At 44.4% G+C, this 17615-nt stretch overlaps 1 protein-coding gene and 1 long non-coding RNA gene across 3 annotated transcripts in view; one reads left to right on the top strand and one right to left on the bottom strand.

The window, feature by feature from the left end:
• Nucleotides 1–205: 205 nt before the first annotated feature.
• Nucleotides 206–15379, bottom strand: LOC122696860 (DNA replication complex GINS protein PSF1-like). Its single transcript, XM_043906983.1, has 6 exons — nucleotides 15273–15379; nucleotides 10789–10853; nucleotides 7613–7711; nucleotides 5710–5761; nucleotides 4882–4998; nucleotides 206–2336 (listed from the first exon to the last, which is right to left on the bottom strand). Exons 1-6 carry the CDS (start codon nucleotides 15312–15314, stop codon nucleotides 2268–2270), a joined length of 444 nt encoding a protein of 147 aa, XP_043762918.1. The 5' UTR covers nucleotides 15315–15379; the 3' UTR covers nucleotides 206–2267.
• Nucleotides 15380–15682: 303 nt separating this feature from the next.
• Nucleotides 15683–17615, top strand: part of LOC122696861 — a 45797-nt gene continuing 43864 nt past the window's right edge. For both annotated transcript variants that reach the window (XR_006341909.1, XR_006341908.1), the window contains exon 1: nucleotides 15683–17261. This is a non-coding gene — a long non-coding RNA (uncharacterized LOC122696861). The remainder of the gene's footprint in view (nucleotides 17262–17615) is intronic.

Genomic DNA, 17615 nt, shown 5'->3' on the forward strand with positions numbered 1-17615 from the left:
TGGACTGCGGGAGGCCACAAGTCTTGGCAGTTTTCCTGGAGAAGTATGGGGCAGAGAGAAGAAGACAGTGTCATTCAGGTTGAGTGAGGAAAAGGATAAGCTGCCAGCTATTACCAGCAGTAGTCAACATTTTTCCGAAAGTTCCAGATGACAAAATCAATGTGAAAAAGAGATGACTTAATGTAGGAAAGTGGCCAAATCATCATCATTTACTGCTTTTTAATATTTATCAGCCAAAACCAGTTAGAAAATGTAACAGAAAAGAAGATTCCATTCACATCAGGAACAAAAACTGAAAAGTATTTCATTGGAAAAACACCTGAAATGGGATTGCATTTTATATCCGTAATCAGTTAACAATGGGCACACTGGACGGTGGCATTTAGTAGGTAAAATGGGAACTTACTTTGATTTTCTACATTGTATGTTTTCTTTTAGCTTTTTAATTGTGCATTACCTTTAAATAAAAAAAATACATATTTTAAAATTCTAGACACAACTCTATAGAACCAACCAACATAAATCAATAAAACCTACAAAATTTTAACTTTTCAACCAGTATACATTTACTTCAAATAAGAACTATACTTATTATTTTATTTCGGGAATGAATCAGAAAAGTATATCATACGGTTTATATACAGGAATGATGCTGGGCTGGCAACAGGGCATTGGCCTTTACCGCAGGTTCCTCCTCACAGCTGACTCACATGCACTCTGGGCTCCCCTGCACATGGTTCCACATGCTTGGAAGAGCAGAATGCAAGGGAAGTGACCACTGGCCTACAGTTAAAACATCATCTATCCAATGCACTAGAGAAATTTTCCTTATGGTTTCCTGGCAGAGATTCAGATGAAAATCTGATCTGGCTATGAATCTATGGGAAGAAGTATTTTTAAGATGAGGGGATTCCCTAGAGGTACATGGTTAGGGCTCTGTGCTTTCAATGCCCAGGGTGCAGGTTCAATCCCCAATCGGGAACCAGATCCTGTGAGCCGCATAGCTTGGAAAAGAATCTGCCAAGGGCTGCCTGCTGACCTAAGTTTTAATACATGTGTTGTGAAAATATGCAGATCCACACCCTAGGCAGAGGCTCTCCGTAGCTTGACTACTTGAGTATAATTTTGGCCCGTCTAAGAAATAAATTGTACAGAGAGCGCCAGGTACTGGGTTTATCTGGGTTTTAAACTTGAATGTCTCAGATTACTGGGCTGGTCATAGAGGGGACTGGTGGAGAAAGGGTATTGACCAGCAGGTAGGACCCCCTTGTGCCTCTCTGATGCCTATCATTTCAATGGACAGTAGAAATTGCCCTCCACTTAGCTGATCAGCTCTTCCTGTGTCTTTCTGGTCAATGTGACTCTTGGGGCGAAATTGCACAAAATTCCTTTCCTAGCCCCAATCTCAATTTCCTTTTCCAAAATGGACATCCTGCAACACAAGCTTGCACACAGGCACGAGCCAGACCAGCCACCACTGGAAATGGGCAAAATTCATTGTGTCCTTTAGAGACCGCCAGCTCCACCTGCCCATGGGATTTGGAAACAAACTTCGGAAACGCAGCTCCCTGGCCTGCACAGCACACTTCCAGCAACAATCCAAGAGGCAGAGGGACACGAGGCCTCCCTTCACACCAGCTGAAGCTCTCCCTCAGTGTTTAAAAGAGACGAACAGCTAACTTGTGTTTACTGGCATGAAACTGAAACACAGGGGAGCATTTGGGGAATTGTAGGACGTTGTGATTACAGAGACAGCTTACTACACAAAGGCGAGAATCCTGTACGATAGAAACTCAAACCTCCTGCACGCTGTGAGGACAGAATGAGAAATGGCAGTTTACGCGCCGGGAAGCATTCTCTTTAAGCTCAGCATCTGCTAAAACCCTGACCATGGACTCTGCTGTAGAGCTGTGGACAGCAGGGTGGATGTGTGTGGATTCTCTGCATGGCCAGAGTGCAACTCTCTTTTGAGAACCAATACTTCAAAGTACAAACATACAACACAGATTCACAAATATGTTTACCATGGAAGGTAATGGGATTATATTCAGAAATGAAAAAGAGAGAAATTAACATCCAAATGAAAAGAAAAAAAAAGAAAACAATCTAACCATACTCTTCTGCAAAGCATTCCTGCATAAAGACAGTTTCCATTTGAGAACCAAAAAGCAGTGGGCCTTGGGGAGGTAGAGAGGGAGGTGGAGAAGTGACCTTGGTTGGTGCAGTCTCACACCAGGAGGGAGTCTTAGCAGCCATCTGGCCAGGGGTCATGACAGCACACGCTCCAGAACGCCTTGTCTAATCAGCTGCTCGTACTTCCACCGAGGTAAAAAGTGCTCAGGGGAGAGGGGAGGAAGAGAGAGGAATGAAACGTGTTTTAAATTACATGCTGTGTCATTAAAAAGCAGCAATACAGGATGAATATTTCAAACTGCACCAGTGAAGGAGTTAAAGTAAGCTTAAGTATATTTGCTATTTTCATCAACTGAAATTGATGTTACTTAGAGCTATACTAAAATCTAAATTTTATACACAAATGCATTCCTTGCTTAAGTTAAATTTAAAGTAAAGACTTATGAATTCTAGTAGGTATTCTCCTCAGTGTTCGCATTTTAAGATTTAAACACAGGAAAGCCAGGTAGGTGATCTGGGCCACGGCCCACAAGGGCTGTGGCAACAGTTCACTAAGAAGGCAAGCGGAAGGAGTGTATTCTCCACTAAACCTCTTCTAGGATCTATGTCTGAACAGTCATTCCTCTAACAGTGCAATTCTTCTCCCATATTCTTCAAGGATGAAAAGTCTTTGTAACCCAAGAATGCTGGCCACACGCTGTGTGTGAAGACAGTGGTGCCCGGCTAAGGCTCATCCTCCGTATCTCCCGAGAGCACACTGCTCTCATTCTGAGCTGGAATGGCATCTCCTGGTCTCATTCCCTCCCAAACAGCAAGGCTTAACACACAAGGGCACACTGACTAAATTCTGGTACGGGGAGGTGCAGGGAGTGAGGCAGGAAGACTTTTCAAGCTCACAGGTGACCAAAGGAATCTCAAAGACTAGATAGATATAAATCCCTGAGTAAAAATGAAGAACAGTGCATTAGAAAGTGCAGCGTAGAGAACTCTAGAAAGGAACTGAAGAAGCGAGTAGAGTAAGTGCTCAAGGAAGCGGATGCTGTTTCAGCAGCACCGTGCGCCTGACAGTTCTCTACAAGCTCAAAGGCCTCGCGTGGGACCCACGGCCAAAGAAACTCCTGCCAACCAGTCATGAAGACCCATAGGCCAAGGGCTGATGTCTAATTTAACTGAATGTTTAAGTCTTACAACTATGAAATCCAAAAAGAAAAAGAAAAAAAAAAACGATGGAGGTGTTCACTGAACAGTTATTCCAATGTCTACTAAAGACATTTGTTCTCATTTCTGGGCAATGAGAAACATGCCCCATAGAGTCAAGAATAAAGGACTGTATGGTAGGAAAACGTTTCCCTATTAATATTTCACATTGTGTGGGTGATCTATAACACAGATTTTATAGAAAACTTATTTCAGACGTGCTAAGATATGTTAGAAGCCCCTTAATGTCCACTAGAGTAGATGATGCTTTTAAGTTACCCCAGTTTTACAGATTGATCCTGAGAGACAAAATCTCATCAAGAGGAAGGCTTCTGCCCACAAACTCTAGAATCCACATGCCACAGAGCCCACACACCACAACTACGAAGTCTGCGTGCTGCCACAACGGAAGCCCGTGTGCCTAGAGCCTGTGGGGAGCGGGCAGTCTGACTACACCCATTATCCCTACATGATGTTCAAGGGTCAACTGTATCGCCCCTTTCTGCTTCAAGTTTTTAGAAAAAGGATAAAAGCATATTTTATGATAAACTTAATGTCTATGACACAAATGATCATCGCAAGGTGGTATTTAGTTTACTACTGATTCCAACATTTCCGTCATTTGACACGCTTAAAACTTTAAAGTATCCTAAGACAGTAAATCCCTGGCTATGTTTTTTTTTAATAGCACTGAAGCACCATCTTCAAATTCAAATTCTCCGTAGTCTTTTAGACACCGCACCTGAAAAGAAAAACTGATGTTTTACAGTACCTACATTATTTTTTATTATGGAGTAACCATCCAGTAGCTGGGCACTGTACATGCACCTACAGGTAAGCGTAAGGCTCTGTTTGCGTCTTCTCTGTGTAGTTAGGCTTAGCATTCTTTCCTGAGGCATTCTAGCAGTTCAAACTGTCCAGTTCTGATGGGGAGGAAGAAAAATGGCAAATCTCTGAATATATGTATAGGTCAACATGGACAGCAAGGAAACTGAAGGAGATGCCAAGGAGAGTTTTGCGCTGGTTTTTCACTTTGATTTCATTTTCTTTTAACAATGTGTAAAATACTTACATGGTTCTAAAGTTAAAACTTTAAAAACAGGTACTGCCAGAAATTTTTAATGGTTCAATCCCATTCCCACTACAGGCAAACGTTTTGGCTTCGGTTTATGTTTCCTCTCTTGTTTGGGCTTTGCTTTATTGTGCTTCTCTAATACTGATTTTTTTTTTTTTTTTTTTACAAACTAAAGATTTGTGTTAACCCTGCATTGTCAGAGAGCAGAATATTTTAGAAATAAAATATGTATATAATGCTAAGACATACTCAGTAGATGAGTGTAAGAATGTTTCACATGCGCGGGGAAACCAAAAGATTTGTGTGACATGTTTCAGTGACATTTCACCTTACTGTGAGTCAGAAACCAAACCTATGGTGCCTCCCAGTTATATGCCTATATACAATAGTAGATATTCATATACCCCTCCTTTGGATAACAGTAAGCACACTCTAAGCATTAAAGAAACACCCAGTTTTTTTAAAGGTATACTTACTTCTATATATAGGCTTTTTGGAGGTTTCACATCCTGTGTGATGTCCAAACCTTGGTCTCCTGCCAATGACCTCATGTAGGTAGCAAGGGACATTTTGTAACCATTGAACCAGTCCACCTGGAAACACAAAGATGGCCATTTGACAAAGCTATAAGAAAATAAACTTGCAGAAACTGTACACTAAGCCTTTCAAAAACAGCACAGATGCCCACATGCATTCTCCCTATGACCATTCATTCAAACTACAAATATTATCGATTGCCTCTTATGAACCAAGCACTGGTACCTAGAACAGTAGGTATTGGTCATTCTGCACAGTGGTACCTAATAATGCAGAATGATACACCACTTTCAAGGACTGGACGATTCAGTATTACAATACTGTTAACTGATCTACAGATCCAAGTCATTCTCAATCAAAACTCTAATTGTTTAAAAATATCAAACTTGACAAATAAGGCTAAAATTTACATGGAAATGCAAAAAGCCAAAAATAGTCAAGACACTTGAGAAAGAAGAACAAAATGGGAAAACTTACTTAAGAAGTACTACAAAATTATAATCATTTAAACAGTATGAAAAAGGTTCAAGGACAAACAAACTAAGACAAAAGAAAGCCCCGCCCCCTCCCCGCCAACCACAGACATGCAACTTGGCTCATACATTATTCACAAAAATCTATTCCAGTACCATGTATATCTCTGTGAAAAATAAAACAAGATAACTCCGAGAAGACTGTACAGAAAAACATCTTCATAACCTTCACTAGCAAAGCATGCGCGTGCATACATACACACATACACCCCTCCCTCAGGTTTGATACTTTGCCAGAACGACTCTCAGGACCCAGGAAAGCACTGCCCTGACGTCCACTGTTGTACTGTAGTGAAAGGAATACAAATGAGAACCAGCCAAAGGAAGAGACACCCAGGGTGAGGTCTGGGAGGGTCCCAGATGTGAAGCTTTGACTTCCCCTCCCCGAGGAATCAGGACACACCATCCTCCCGGCACACTGCCGTGGAACAATGCACATGATGTGGTGTCAACCAGGGAAGCTCGCACAAGTCTGGATGTCAGGACACAGGCTGCATCGATGGATCAAACTATGACGGACTGAATCACAGGTGACGGAGCCCTACTTCTGGTCCCCTCTCCTCTCCGCAATGATGTCAAGAGGCTAAAAGCCTCAAACCTGAGGGGAGAGTGGGAATCTCTGAATTTGCAGCCAGGTGGTCAGAAGGGAGAGTGGCCCTGGGAACACCCAAACCATGGCTGGAGTCTGAAGTGAGGGCAGTCTTAACCTATGAAGTTTGGTCTAACTAGGGAGTTAGTGTCTGAAGTCACTGCAGCAGATGCTATGACTTTCACTTTGCAAATGAGGGAATTTAGGCACAGGGAGAGATGGAGCCTCCTGCCTAGGATCTCACAGAAGCAGAGCCAATATTTCCACAAGAGTCTGCTTGCCTTCAATCGTGTGTCCTTAAATATTGTGCCTCAGTGACTGAACAAATCAAGAATTCATCGCACGTATTCACAAAGATAAGCAAAGTATGTGTGTGCCTGCTGAGTCTCTTCAGTCGTATCCAACTCTCTGTGACTGTATGGACTGTAGCCTACCAGGGTCCTCGTCCATGGGATTCTCCAGGCAAGAATACTGGAGTGGGTTGCCAAGCCCTCCTCCAGGGGATCTTCCCAACCCAGGGATCGAACTCGCATCACTTACGTCTCCTACTTTGGCAGGCAAGTTCTTTACCACAAGTGCCACCTGGGAAGCCCCAAGCAAAGTATGTACACACACATATTTTATGAAAAATTTACAAATAATGATGCCAGCTTTGCACCCTACTGATGGATCTCTAGCAACTAACATAACCGGACCCTTTATTTTGTTAATAGTAGTTTTCCATACAGCATTTAGAATTACTACTACCATTCTCAAACAGACCAAAAACTACTGAAAATCAAAGGTTCAAACAAAAAGACAAGTACTATAAATACTATTGTAGAAGCTGAGCCAGAAGCTCAGCCAGTTTCCGACTTTACAGATTTGAACAAGAGTGCTAACTTATCTCTTCAGCAGACATGTGAAATCGTAAAGGCCTTGGCAAGACACTGCCATAACCCCACCTGAGGGCTCTAATCCGAAGCAGCCGGTCATGCCTGGAACATTAATATCGCATTGGAGCAGAAGTTGTCTTGATCAGGAGAGGCTTAGGACTGAACCACCAGAAGGTAACACGTGGATTTGATTTGGTTCCCGAGGCAAACAAACCACTGCAAGGGGACACCTTCGGGACAACAGGGAAAAGAGCAGCAGACTGGATGGATGCTGTGAAGGGACGGTCATTGCTCCAGACAGGAGAGTTACACAGTGGTCACAGGTCAACTATACAGTGAGAAAAGGCCTCAGAGGGCCTTATTTCTTAAAGATGCACACAAAACTATTCAGCGGTAAAGTGCCTAATGTTTAGCCTAGACACATAAAACAAGACGAAGCAATTATGGCAAAATGTGAAGAACTGTTTGACCTATATGATGGCTCCATGGGGGGCTGTAATATTACTCCCTAGTTTAAGAATAGTGCAACTTTCCATGATAAAAAACGTTTAAAAGGAAACAAAGAGAAAATTCAGAATGCTCATAGAAGAGAGACATCGCCAAGAATTTCTGCCACCCCCTGGAACGGGAACCCCCTCTGCTTCCTGCCACCCCCGCAAACACAGAAGCTCACAGGCAGGCTCCGGCGCAGCGCTGACTTCTTAGTAAAGGACAGTGTCGAAACTCAATGGCTGGGACCAAATCACCTCGTCCTCCTGACTTTGTGTTATTCCTGGTAAAACATTTAAGTAAAAGAATGCCTACTGAGAACAAGTCACGTTTTCAAAGCCAGCTAACAACTGAGGCCATACTTGTTAGCCATTTGTGTTAGTAGTTAACCTACCTGCCTCCATATCAGAGCTTTTGCTAATAGGATAAAATAGAAAAGGGTCAGGGAATTCCCTGGCGGTCCAATGTTTAAGACACTGCACTTTCACTGCTCAGGGCACAGGTTCAATCCCTGGTCAGGGAACTAGGATCCTGCAAGCTGTGTGCACAAACTTAAATTAAATAAATAAATACCTAACTAATTTGCCTAGGATCATACTCCCACTCTCTTGTTTACCCATGTGGCACATTGGGTTTTGTACACTGATGAATTTCCATTGTCTCCAAAAGACAATCTTTGCCTCACTTTTTAGAATCCCTTTTTCATGATGGGATAAGAGATCAAATATCATGGTGCATAACATTATGGCCTCACATCATGCTCTCATCTTACGAAGTCCTCTTTCTATGATATCAATACTTTCAAATCCTCATTCCCAGAAAGTGAGCAAAGGACTCTAAAGTCAAGTGCTCCTCCACTCATCCAAGAAATAGTTCTTTATCTTCAACTCTGTGCATGTTTGTACTTTAGGGTCCTTTACACAGAGAGGGAGAAAATTTTGGCTTTACCCTATAAAATATGTGTCTCCTTAGATATCAGACAAGCATCACCCTTTCCAATCAGATGTGCAATTGTTTACTGGGTATGGTGTTTCAGTTTTGTAAAATGAAGACTTCTGAAGAAGGTGGTGGTGATAGCTATATGACACTATGAATGTTTAGAATACACTGAATGGTCTGTGTTTTCAGTCACTCAGTCACGTCCGCCTTTTCTGACACCATGGACTGTATCCTGCCAGACTCCTCTGTCCTTGGAATTTTTCAGCAAAGAGAACTGGGGTGGGTCACCAGTTCCTTCTCCAGGGGATCTTCCCGACCCAGGGAATGTATCTCCTGTGTTGGCAGTCAGATTCTGTACCACTGAGCTATCTGGTGTGTATCTTAACCACAATTGAAAAAAAACAAAACAAAACAAAACAAAACCAGATGTACAGAATTAATAGATATCTACTTTAGAGTGTTAAAAGGAACAGATAAATATAAAATGTATGTGCCTGCTCTAGACCCTGAAAATAGAGGCAAAATATATGTCCCGTGTCTTCTAGATCTGTACCATGTACATAGATGTACCATGTCTTCTAGATCTGTTCTAGACACTTCTGCCATTCTAGAAACGTTAAATTTATTCTCCACACTGCTTACAATGTGCTCTTGATTATAATGAATAGCACAAATAAAATACACCCAACTTAACATCAAAGTACTTGATACAGCACACAAGAATTTCCTTAAAGAATTCACAGTTCCATGTGAGCAATTAAATAGGAATATATTTCTTCTGACAAACAATTTTAACCAGAAACTGATAATAGTGGTGTCCTGCCCTGAACCAAACTAGGAGGATAGGGCACAGAATTTTAGATCCTGATTTTCCCCATGGTACAAACAGAGGAAAATCATTCCCTTACTGGACCAAGGCCTGTTCAGTCACCTCCTAAACAGCTGTGTAAACTGTTCTCCTTCCCGCTGGTCTGGCTCAACTCTCCTGTCACCTGCATGACCACCATCCTCCCTCTCGATCCCACCATCCCCTATCCACATGGGGCCAGGGTCGTCCTTAGATGACCTTAGAACACAAACATGCCACCACCTGCCCCACATGCTTAGAAATCTCCCCTGGTGTTGCTCTCGGCCTGCTCACTAAGTTCCAGCCACACTGGCCTTTGGGAAGGCCCAGGTCCCTGGGCATCCCACCCTCTTTCAAGACTCAGGGCCTTTGCACATGCTGTTTCCTCTAACTAGAATGCTCTCTGCCCACAGTTACTTCCTCGCTAAAACCTGCTTCTTCAGGCTCCAGCAGAAGTCTATTCCTCAGCAAGAATTTCCCAGATTTCACAATCTACCAATATTTTCAGTGCATGACTCTCCTCCCAGTATGGTGTTTTCCTTCACAGCAGGTACTCTGACCCGCTTTACCTGCATTTAACACCTGCCTTCTGCATGACACTGTTGAGGGCCATGGGGGCAAACCTCTTGATTCTGCTGTTTACAATTGAAACACCAGAGCCCTTTATCAGCTCATAACTGCTGAGTTGCAGGAACAAATGAAGGACTTGGGAACCTGAGTGCACGACTTTCCATTTCCCTTACATTTACCGCAGACCTCTTGCACATCAGTTCCTCATCATCAGTAACACAGTCACTGCAAAGTGTTCCTACTCTTCTGTGTACTCCACACACCCTAACAACATGCTACCGATTTCTATGCCCAACTAACTGATGAAAACACTACCGAACAAGGCCAGGGACGAAATCTCAAGTTGCAGACATACTTCTCTCCAGGATGAGCTCTCAATAACTCATTTTCCCTCCAGCAGTCAGTACTCTTGTGTCTCATTCTTCACCCACTCACAGGTCCTCTGAAGTTTGTCATTCAGCTCAAATTCTCCCCTGTGCCAACTACCATGCTTGGCTCTAGACAGTCTGCAACTCCAGAACCCTCTAGCCTACCAAGCTGTAGTGTTCTGCAGAAAGAGTTCCCAGCCAACTTCAGTCAAGCTTTCACAAGTCTCTGCTACTCCTGCTAAATTTGCAAGCTGCCTGTTCTCCCTTTAAGCCCACTAAGGCCTCACCTGATGAAAACAAGCAGTGGAAACAATGCACTGTACTCATCAGGTCTGTTACTTGCTCCTGGATCATCTCTTTTGGATCTACCCTAATTCCTTTCAAGTCACACCAGTCAAACAAGAAGTATTTATTGAACATCTACCATGTGCCAAGCACTATTTCGTCCCCAGAGACATAACAATCATTAACACAAATCCTTCTACTTCTGTATAGCTAGGGTATGACCAGGCTCATAGAGAATTAAAAAAAAAAAAAAACACACAAACAACTCATATCTAAAAACTAATGTTAAGATGATCTGACATCAATATCATATTTCTTAAACTGTTTCAAAATATCAAATTACCAACTTACACATCAGGTAGGTTTTGCTCATCTAAGGCTTTCATCTCCTCCAGAACTTGCCTCAGTCCATCCTCCTGGAACATATACAATTACACTCATTAATTCCCCTACCAAGTTGGTAGCAATAGTCTTTGCTTACGTATCTTATGAAAAACCAATAGTCCTTCCACACCTACTAAGATGGCTATAATAACAAGTGTTGGAGTGGATGGGGAGAAACTGGAACCCTTGTCCAATGCAGGTAGGAATGTGAAATGGTACAGGCCTATAGAAAACAGCCTTGTGAGTCCAGAAAAAGTCAAATTTCGAATTTCCATCTTATCCAGCAATTCCTCTTCTAGGTATACACTCAAGAGAACTGAAAACCTACGTTCATACAAAGTATGTCTATTCAATGAAAAGTTACTCAGTCAAAAGGAAGATGCTGATAGATACAACAACATGAACTTTGAAAACACTGCTTACTGAAATAAGCCAGACACCAAAGGACAAATATTGTATGATGCAACTCATCTGAAATGTCTAGAAGAGGTAAACTCATAGAAGCAAAGTAGATTAGAGGCTACCAGGCTGAGGGGGTAGGAGAGTGGGTAGTCACTGCTTAAAAGCTATAGAGTTTATTTGGGGTTATGAAAAAGCTTTGGAAATAGAAGTGATGGTTGCACAACAATGGAAATATAATTAATGCCACTGAAGTGGACACAGAAGAATGTTTAGAAATGGCAACATTTAGTTTTGTATCATTTACCACAATTTAAAAAAATAAAAGGAATGAATTACCAACAAAATACACAATCAACATAGTCATTAAGGATAATCTTAAAGACTGAGAAGTCAGACAGAATGGAGCACACACTGTATGCTTTTAACTGGCCCTGTACAGAGGAGTTTGCTATTGCTGGCATGTGGACTCCAGAAATACAATAAAAAAGACAAATATAATCTGCAGGGGAAAGAAAATCCTTGGCTACCTAAGGCTGCAGATGGGAAGTAGCCAGTGCCACAAAAGAGAAAAGGGAATCCTTGGGATAGCAGAAATCTTGGTTGGGTTGCTGGTTATAAGGATTGTATACATTTGTCAAAACTCTATTAAAATGTGTATTGTGTTATAGAGAAATTATACCTCAATAAAACTAATGACAAAAAACCAATAGTCTACAGAAGTAATAACACATGACAAAAGCATGAAAATAACTTATTATTTATTAGAAAAGGATCTTAAAAGGTTACTACCAAAAAAAAAACAAAAAACTACACACTGCTAGGATAGAAAACAGAAAGGTAAAAGGAGTTTTTCCACTTTCTTCTTTGACAAATTTCTAAAACAATTTCCCTTGGAAGGATAAAAATACTAGAATTATAAAATTCATAAATGCTACACAATGTTTCTCAACAGGCAACCCCTATGCCTGAAATAGTGTAAATAAACTATATTTCAATTAAAATTTTTACCAAAATAAAACCCAATAATGCTATAACAATGGCAACCAAAAAACAAACAAACAAACAAAAGAAACCTCAAAACCAAACAATGATAAGCAACCCATCTACTGTTAGAGCCAAAATAAATGCATTACCGAAAAAAAAAAGAAATGCTTTAGCACTACGGGTATAACTATAAAATTACACTATTTAATGCTGCTTGGATGTAAGAAATGATTTCTAATGAAAAATGGAAACATGACTTTTACCTACTCTTTCATCAACTGGTTAAAAAGATATCATAGAAAAGTCTGATTTACTAGAATTCACTTAAATATTCCTTTTATCACAAATATTATTTTAAAGGACAGCTGAAACTCTTGCAGGATTAGGAGATCAGCAGGTATACAAAAGATAATATGAAATAAACTTGTAAAGATACAACCGAGTTTTCAGATTTAAATTTTTATTTTTTTTTAAGACTTAAATTTTTAAAATTTACTCTGGGAATTGCATCATTTTCTGCTCCCACCTCCAGCTGTAAGCCCCTGGAAACTCAAGATAATTTTCCTAAAGACTCAAACGCTGATCAGTTCTGCAGATACAAAGTGCATCATTCCAATTTGCCAAACACAGCACCTAACCATGAGGGAGTCTGGAATGAACAAGGCAGAGTCCCTGCTCTAAACCAGCTACCATCTGCCAGGTGGGAATGATTCTTGAAAGCATGTGTGGGTTCAGGGTGTGAGGGGTCAATCAGATCAAGACCAAGTCTTAGTCTAATTCGAACTCAGCTGTCCCAGTGGCCAGCCCCCAGAGGCAGCCACAACTGCAAGAAAAGGAGCACTGACGCCCTCAAAGACCCAGAAAAGCCAGTGATTTTACACTTCTAAGTTCACCCCTGAATTCGCCCCTCCACCCTGCCGCTTCCCAAAGTGGGAAACCAACACTTCAAGTCTGAGCGAACTAGACAGCCGGACTAACAGTCTGAAAAGCCAGCACCTGTGGGCACTGTCTGCACCTTTGGGCTCCTTTCCTCCCGTGTGACCTAGTCTTCCCACCCTAGTGGGGACATATTTGAAACCTCCACCCTTCTCAAATATCTGGCTTAAAACTCAGCATTCAAAAACTAAGATCATGGTATCTGGTCCTATCGCTTCATGGCAAATAGATAGGGCAAAAATGAAAACAGTGGCAGGATTTATTTTCTTGGGCTCCTAAATCATTGTGGATGGTGACTGCAGCCGTGACATTTAAAGACCCTGGATCCTCGGAAGAAAAGCTATGACAAGCCTAGAGAGCTTTGCAGACAAAAGTCCCTCCCTATAATCAAAGCTATGGTTTTTCCAGAAGGCATGTACGGATATGAGAGTTGGACCATAAAGAAGGCTGAGCACCAAAGAATTGATGCTTTTGAACTGTAGTGTTACAGAAGACTCTTGAGAGTCCCTTGGACAGCAAGGAAATCAATCCACTCAATCTTAAAGGAAATCAACCCTGAATATTCCTTGGAAGGACTGATGCTGATGCTGAAGATCCAATACTCTGGCCACCTGATGTAAAGACCTGACTCATTGGAAAAGACCCTGATGCTGGGAAAGATTGAGGATATGATGAAGGAGAACGGGGCTACAGAGGGTGAGATGGTTGGATGACATCACTGACCCAATGGACATGAATTTGAGTAAACTCAGGGAGACAGGGGAGGACAGGGAAGCCTGGTGTCAGGCCTCAGTACATGCGGTCATAAAGACTGGGGCATGACTTAGGGACTGAACAACAACAACCCCTCTGCGATCTAAGTCTCCAGTGAACCTCCCACTGTGGTCTCCTAACCTTTTAGATAAGGTAACTGCCTGAAGTTGCAAGAATAACAGACTGGGACAGAATTCAAGCTGGGGCTCCGCTTCCAACAACTGCAAGTTCAGACATGCCCATTAACTTGATGCTTAAGTCCAGTGGTTCAGCTTCCCCATCTGTTAAATGGCCCAAGTGTCAGACTAAGTGCCCTTGAATGTTCAAAACAAAACTCACCTTACCCAAAGGCTCTCCCTGATGACCGCCAGATGTTTACTCTGCTTCCTGAGAGAAGCCTCCAGAGACGCGGTGTTTCCCCTCCCCCGCTATTCCTCTCACCTGCACCCCTGTCCTATACCTACAAGACCGGTCCTCTCAGGACAAGGTGTTCAGTGACCCCCGACCGGGCTGTTGACCACATCCATCTCTCCTGCTGTCTATCATAACCCACTCAGAACCAGTCTTTCTTCTATCCGATCCATTCCCCTAAGGACTGCGTGGTGGTTTAGTCCCTAAATCGTGTCCGACTCTTGCAATCCCATGGGCTGCAGACTGCCAGGCTCCTCTGTCCATGGGTTTCTCCAGGAAGGAATACTGGAATGGTTGCCATTTTCTTCTCCAGAGGATCTTCCCAACCCAAGAATCAAACCTGGGTCTCCTGCTTTACAGGCAGATTCTTTACCGACTGAGCTATGAGGGAAGCCCCTTAAATATGGGGAAGCCCCTTAATTAGTGAAGTGAAAGTCGCTCAGTCTGACTCTCTGTGGCAGTCCATGCCATAATAGTGGAGTGGGTAGCCTTTCCCTTCTCCAGGGGATCTTCCCAACCCAGGGATTGAATCCAGGTGTCCCACATTGCAGGCAGATTCTTTACCAGATGAGCCATAAGCACTGCGACAGCTATCTAAACACAGAGACATCCCATCGCTCCTCTGAAAAGCCTTGTGAGTGAAGAGTGAACCTCCCGCCCCAGAGCCCCCTTGCGGCCCGCCCTTCCGCGGCGGGGAGGGGAGGGTGTTTGCCTGGCCGCCCCGGGGGGCTACCCACACCGCAGCCCTCAGGGCGCGGCCCTAACGCCCGGGCTACCCCGCCCCCACCTCTGCGGGGTAACTCGCACCTGAGCTCCAACCGCCCGTCTCCCGGTCTCTCCGCGCCTCACCGGGGCGAGACGCCCACCGCGCAGCCCGCCCGCGAAGCGGCTTCGAGGAAGGGGGGCGGCGGGGGGCGCTGAGGAAATGGCGGCGACCCCCGCGCGCGAGAGCCACCGAAACCGACCTGCCCACAGCCACGGAGTGGAACCACAAGCACAACCGCCATCCCATTGGCGGTTGTGCAGCCCCAGAGTAGCGGCCCCGGGAGGCGCCCGCCCGCCCCCGCCCTCACAGCGCCCCGCCTCAGGCAGCCTTCGCTCGGCCACGCGGGCCATTTCCCGGGCGGCTCCACGGCCTTCTCGCAGAACTCGGCGCAGGCGCCGGGCGGAGAGCTTAGCCGAGCCTCTACGAGGATCGGCGGCGCGCAGAGGGTGTGAGCGGCGAGTAGCGGCCGGCGCCTGGGGGGCGGGGGTCGTGTGGGCGGTGAGCAGGGCCGGCGCCTGCGCAGGGCCGGCGGCCGGGGAGCGCGGGCCGGCGTTGGGGTGAGAGCGGGAGCGCCGCCGGCGCACTGGGGCGAGGGCGGCGGGTGAGCGGCGAGCCTGGCGGGGCGGGGAGCCGGGAGCGTGAGCTTGGAACGTGGGAGCGGCGAGCCCAGCCCGCACCGCAGGGGGCGTGTGAGCCAGAAAAGGGGCCCTGTCATTGGGAAACGGGCGCCTGCGCCCCGGGGCCCTGTGAGCCGGGAGGGCAGGCGGTCGTCCTCGCCTGAGGGGCGGGCAGCTAGCCGTGGAACCCCGGACCCTTCCGCGAGGGCCCGGCGGGAGCCGGGAGTAAGGTGCGAGGCGCCAGCGGTGGGCTTGGCCAGTGCCTGGGCCCTGCTGCTGCCGGGCTCCTAATTGTTTTTAATTTGAGGATATTGACAATATCCTGATTTTTCTACCCTACACTTTGGCTTCTGAAGTGACATTTATCTAAGAACTGTAGCATTCTTCCAGGTCAGTCTGTAGCCAAATGTTTTGTTTCTTCCCTCTGTTCTCCCCTTGGTGTTTATTGGAGTAGAGCTGATTTACAGTATTGTCTCAGTGTTGGCTGTGCAGCGAAGTGAATCAGTTATGTGTCTATATGTGTATCTTCTCTCTTTAGAAACGCTTTTTCCATACGGGCTGTCACAGAATGTGGCGTCCCCTGTGCTGTACAGTTGGCCCTCGTTAGTTATGTTTCATTCACAATAGTGTGTAGTGTGTGTGTCAGTCCCAGCCTGCCAGCCACATGTGTGTTTCTTTGGTGCGTGTGTGTGTGTGTGTGTGTGTGTGTGTGTGTGTGTGTGTGTGTGTGTGTGTGTGTGTATAAAACTGCTAGAGAAGGTCAGAAACAGGCTGAATTGTGTTTCTGTTTTTTTTTTTACCTCTTTGTCCTTGAAAAGATAGTTCTTGAGACGAAAGTATTACTGAGTTTGGATTGTATACTTGATCTGCAAGGAACATTTGAAGAGACACAAAAGCATGGGGGTAGTGATAAATATGTGGGCTTATGACAACAGCAGTTTGCTTTAGTGATGTTTTAACAAGGGCTTCCGTGGTGGCTCAGTTGGTAAAGAATCCGCCTGCAATGCACGAGACCCCGGTTTGATTCCTGGGTTGGAAAGATCCCCTGGAGAAGGGAAAGAAAGGCTACCCACTCCAGTATTCTGGCCTGGAGAGTTCCATGGACTATATAGTGCATGGGGCCGCAAAGACTCGGACTCAACTGAGCGACTTTCACTTCTATGCTAATAATACAAAGCATTTTGGATGTGCAGAGTACCTTTATGGCAGTCGTACTTGAAGAAACAGAAAGTAAGGCTGCCCTGTTTGAAGGTGGCACCAATGGAAGGAGATAGGAAGGGCCTGCTCTCTTCGTTGCAGGCGGCTGCTGCCTGATGTTCCAGGACCGTGCCTGAAGTCAGCATCCTGGTTCTGACACTTACCAGCTGTGGGATCTTGGCAAAACCTGTCTTACCGGGTTAAATGTGGGCAGTTTTTAAAAGTACGGTATTTTAAGGGTTTAGGAAATCTTCAAGCACCTGAATATTAATTTTAACAGAGTATCTCTGGGAGCCTTCAACAGAAGTATGTGGATCCTTTATCTGGAGCGGCTGGGCAAAGAGGAAAAAAGACAATAAATGGACAAGTAGAAGGTAAGAACTGGATTTGATAGAAAACTCATTGACAGAATGTTGAATTAAAATGGGACTGCTGACATATACTAATAGCCAGAGAAAATCACCTGTTGGACGTCTAGTGACGAAAAAGACGAGGAGGGAAATAGTGTATCTTATCAGGTGTCAGTCGCAGACTAAATTGAGATTGCCATTTAAGGAGCTAAGTGATGAGTTCCTGGACTTCCTTGGTGGTCTGGTCCAATGGTTAAGACTCTGTGTGGTTAAGACTCTCCAATGCAGGGGGTGCAGGTTCGATCCCTGCTCAGGGAACTAAGATTCCATCTGATCCATGGCCAAAAGGAAAACAACAACAACAAATATATATATATA

Source organism: Cervus elaphus, chromosome 7, assembly GCF_910594005.1.
Source record: "Cervus elaphus chromosome 7, mCerEla1.1, whole genome shotgun sequence".
Taxonomy (NCBI): Eukaryota; Metazoa; Chordata; class Mammalia; order Artiodactyla; family Cervidae; genus Cervus; species Cervus elaphus.

Coding starts and splice junctions, on each gene's coding strand:
- LOC122696860 (XM_043906983.1), bottom strand. CDS start 15,314: ATGGCGGTTGTGCTTGTGGTTCCACTCCGTGGCTGTGGGCAG. Junction 10,854..15,272: donor CACTCCGTGGCTGTGGGCAG/GTCGGTTTCGGT, acceptor TATATGTTCCAG/GAGGATGGACTGAGGCAAGT. Junction 4,999..5,709: donor GGGTCCTGAGAGTCGTTCTG/GCAAAGTATCAA, acceptor TTGTGTTTCCAG/GTGGACTGGTTCAATGGTTA.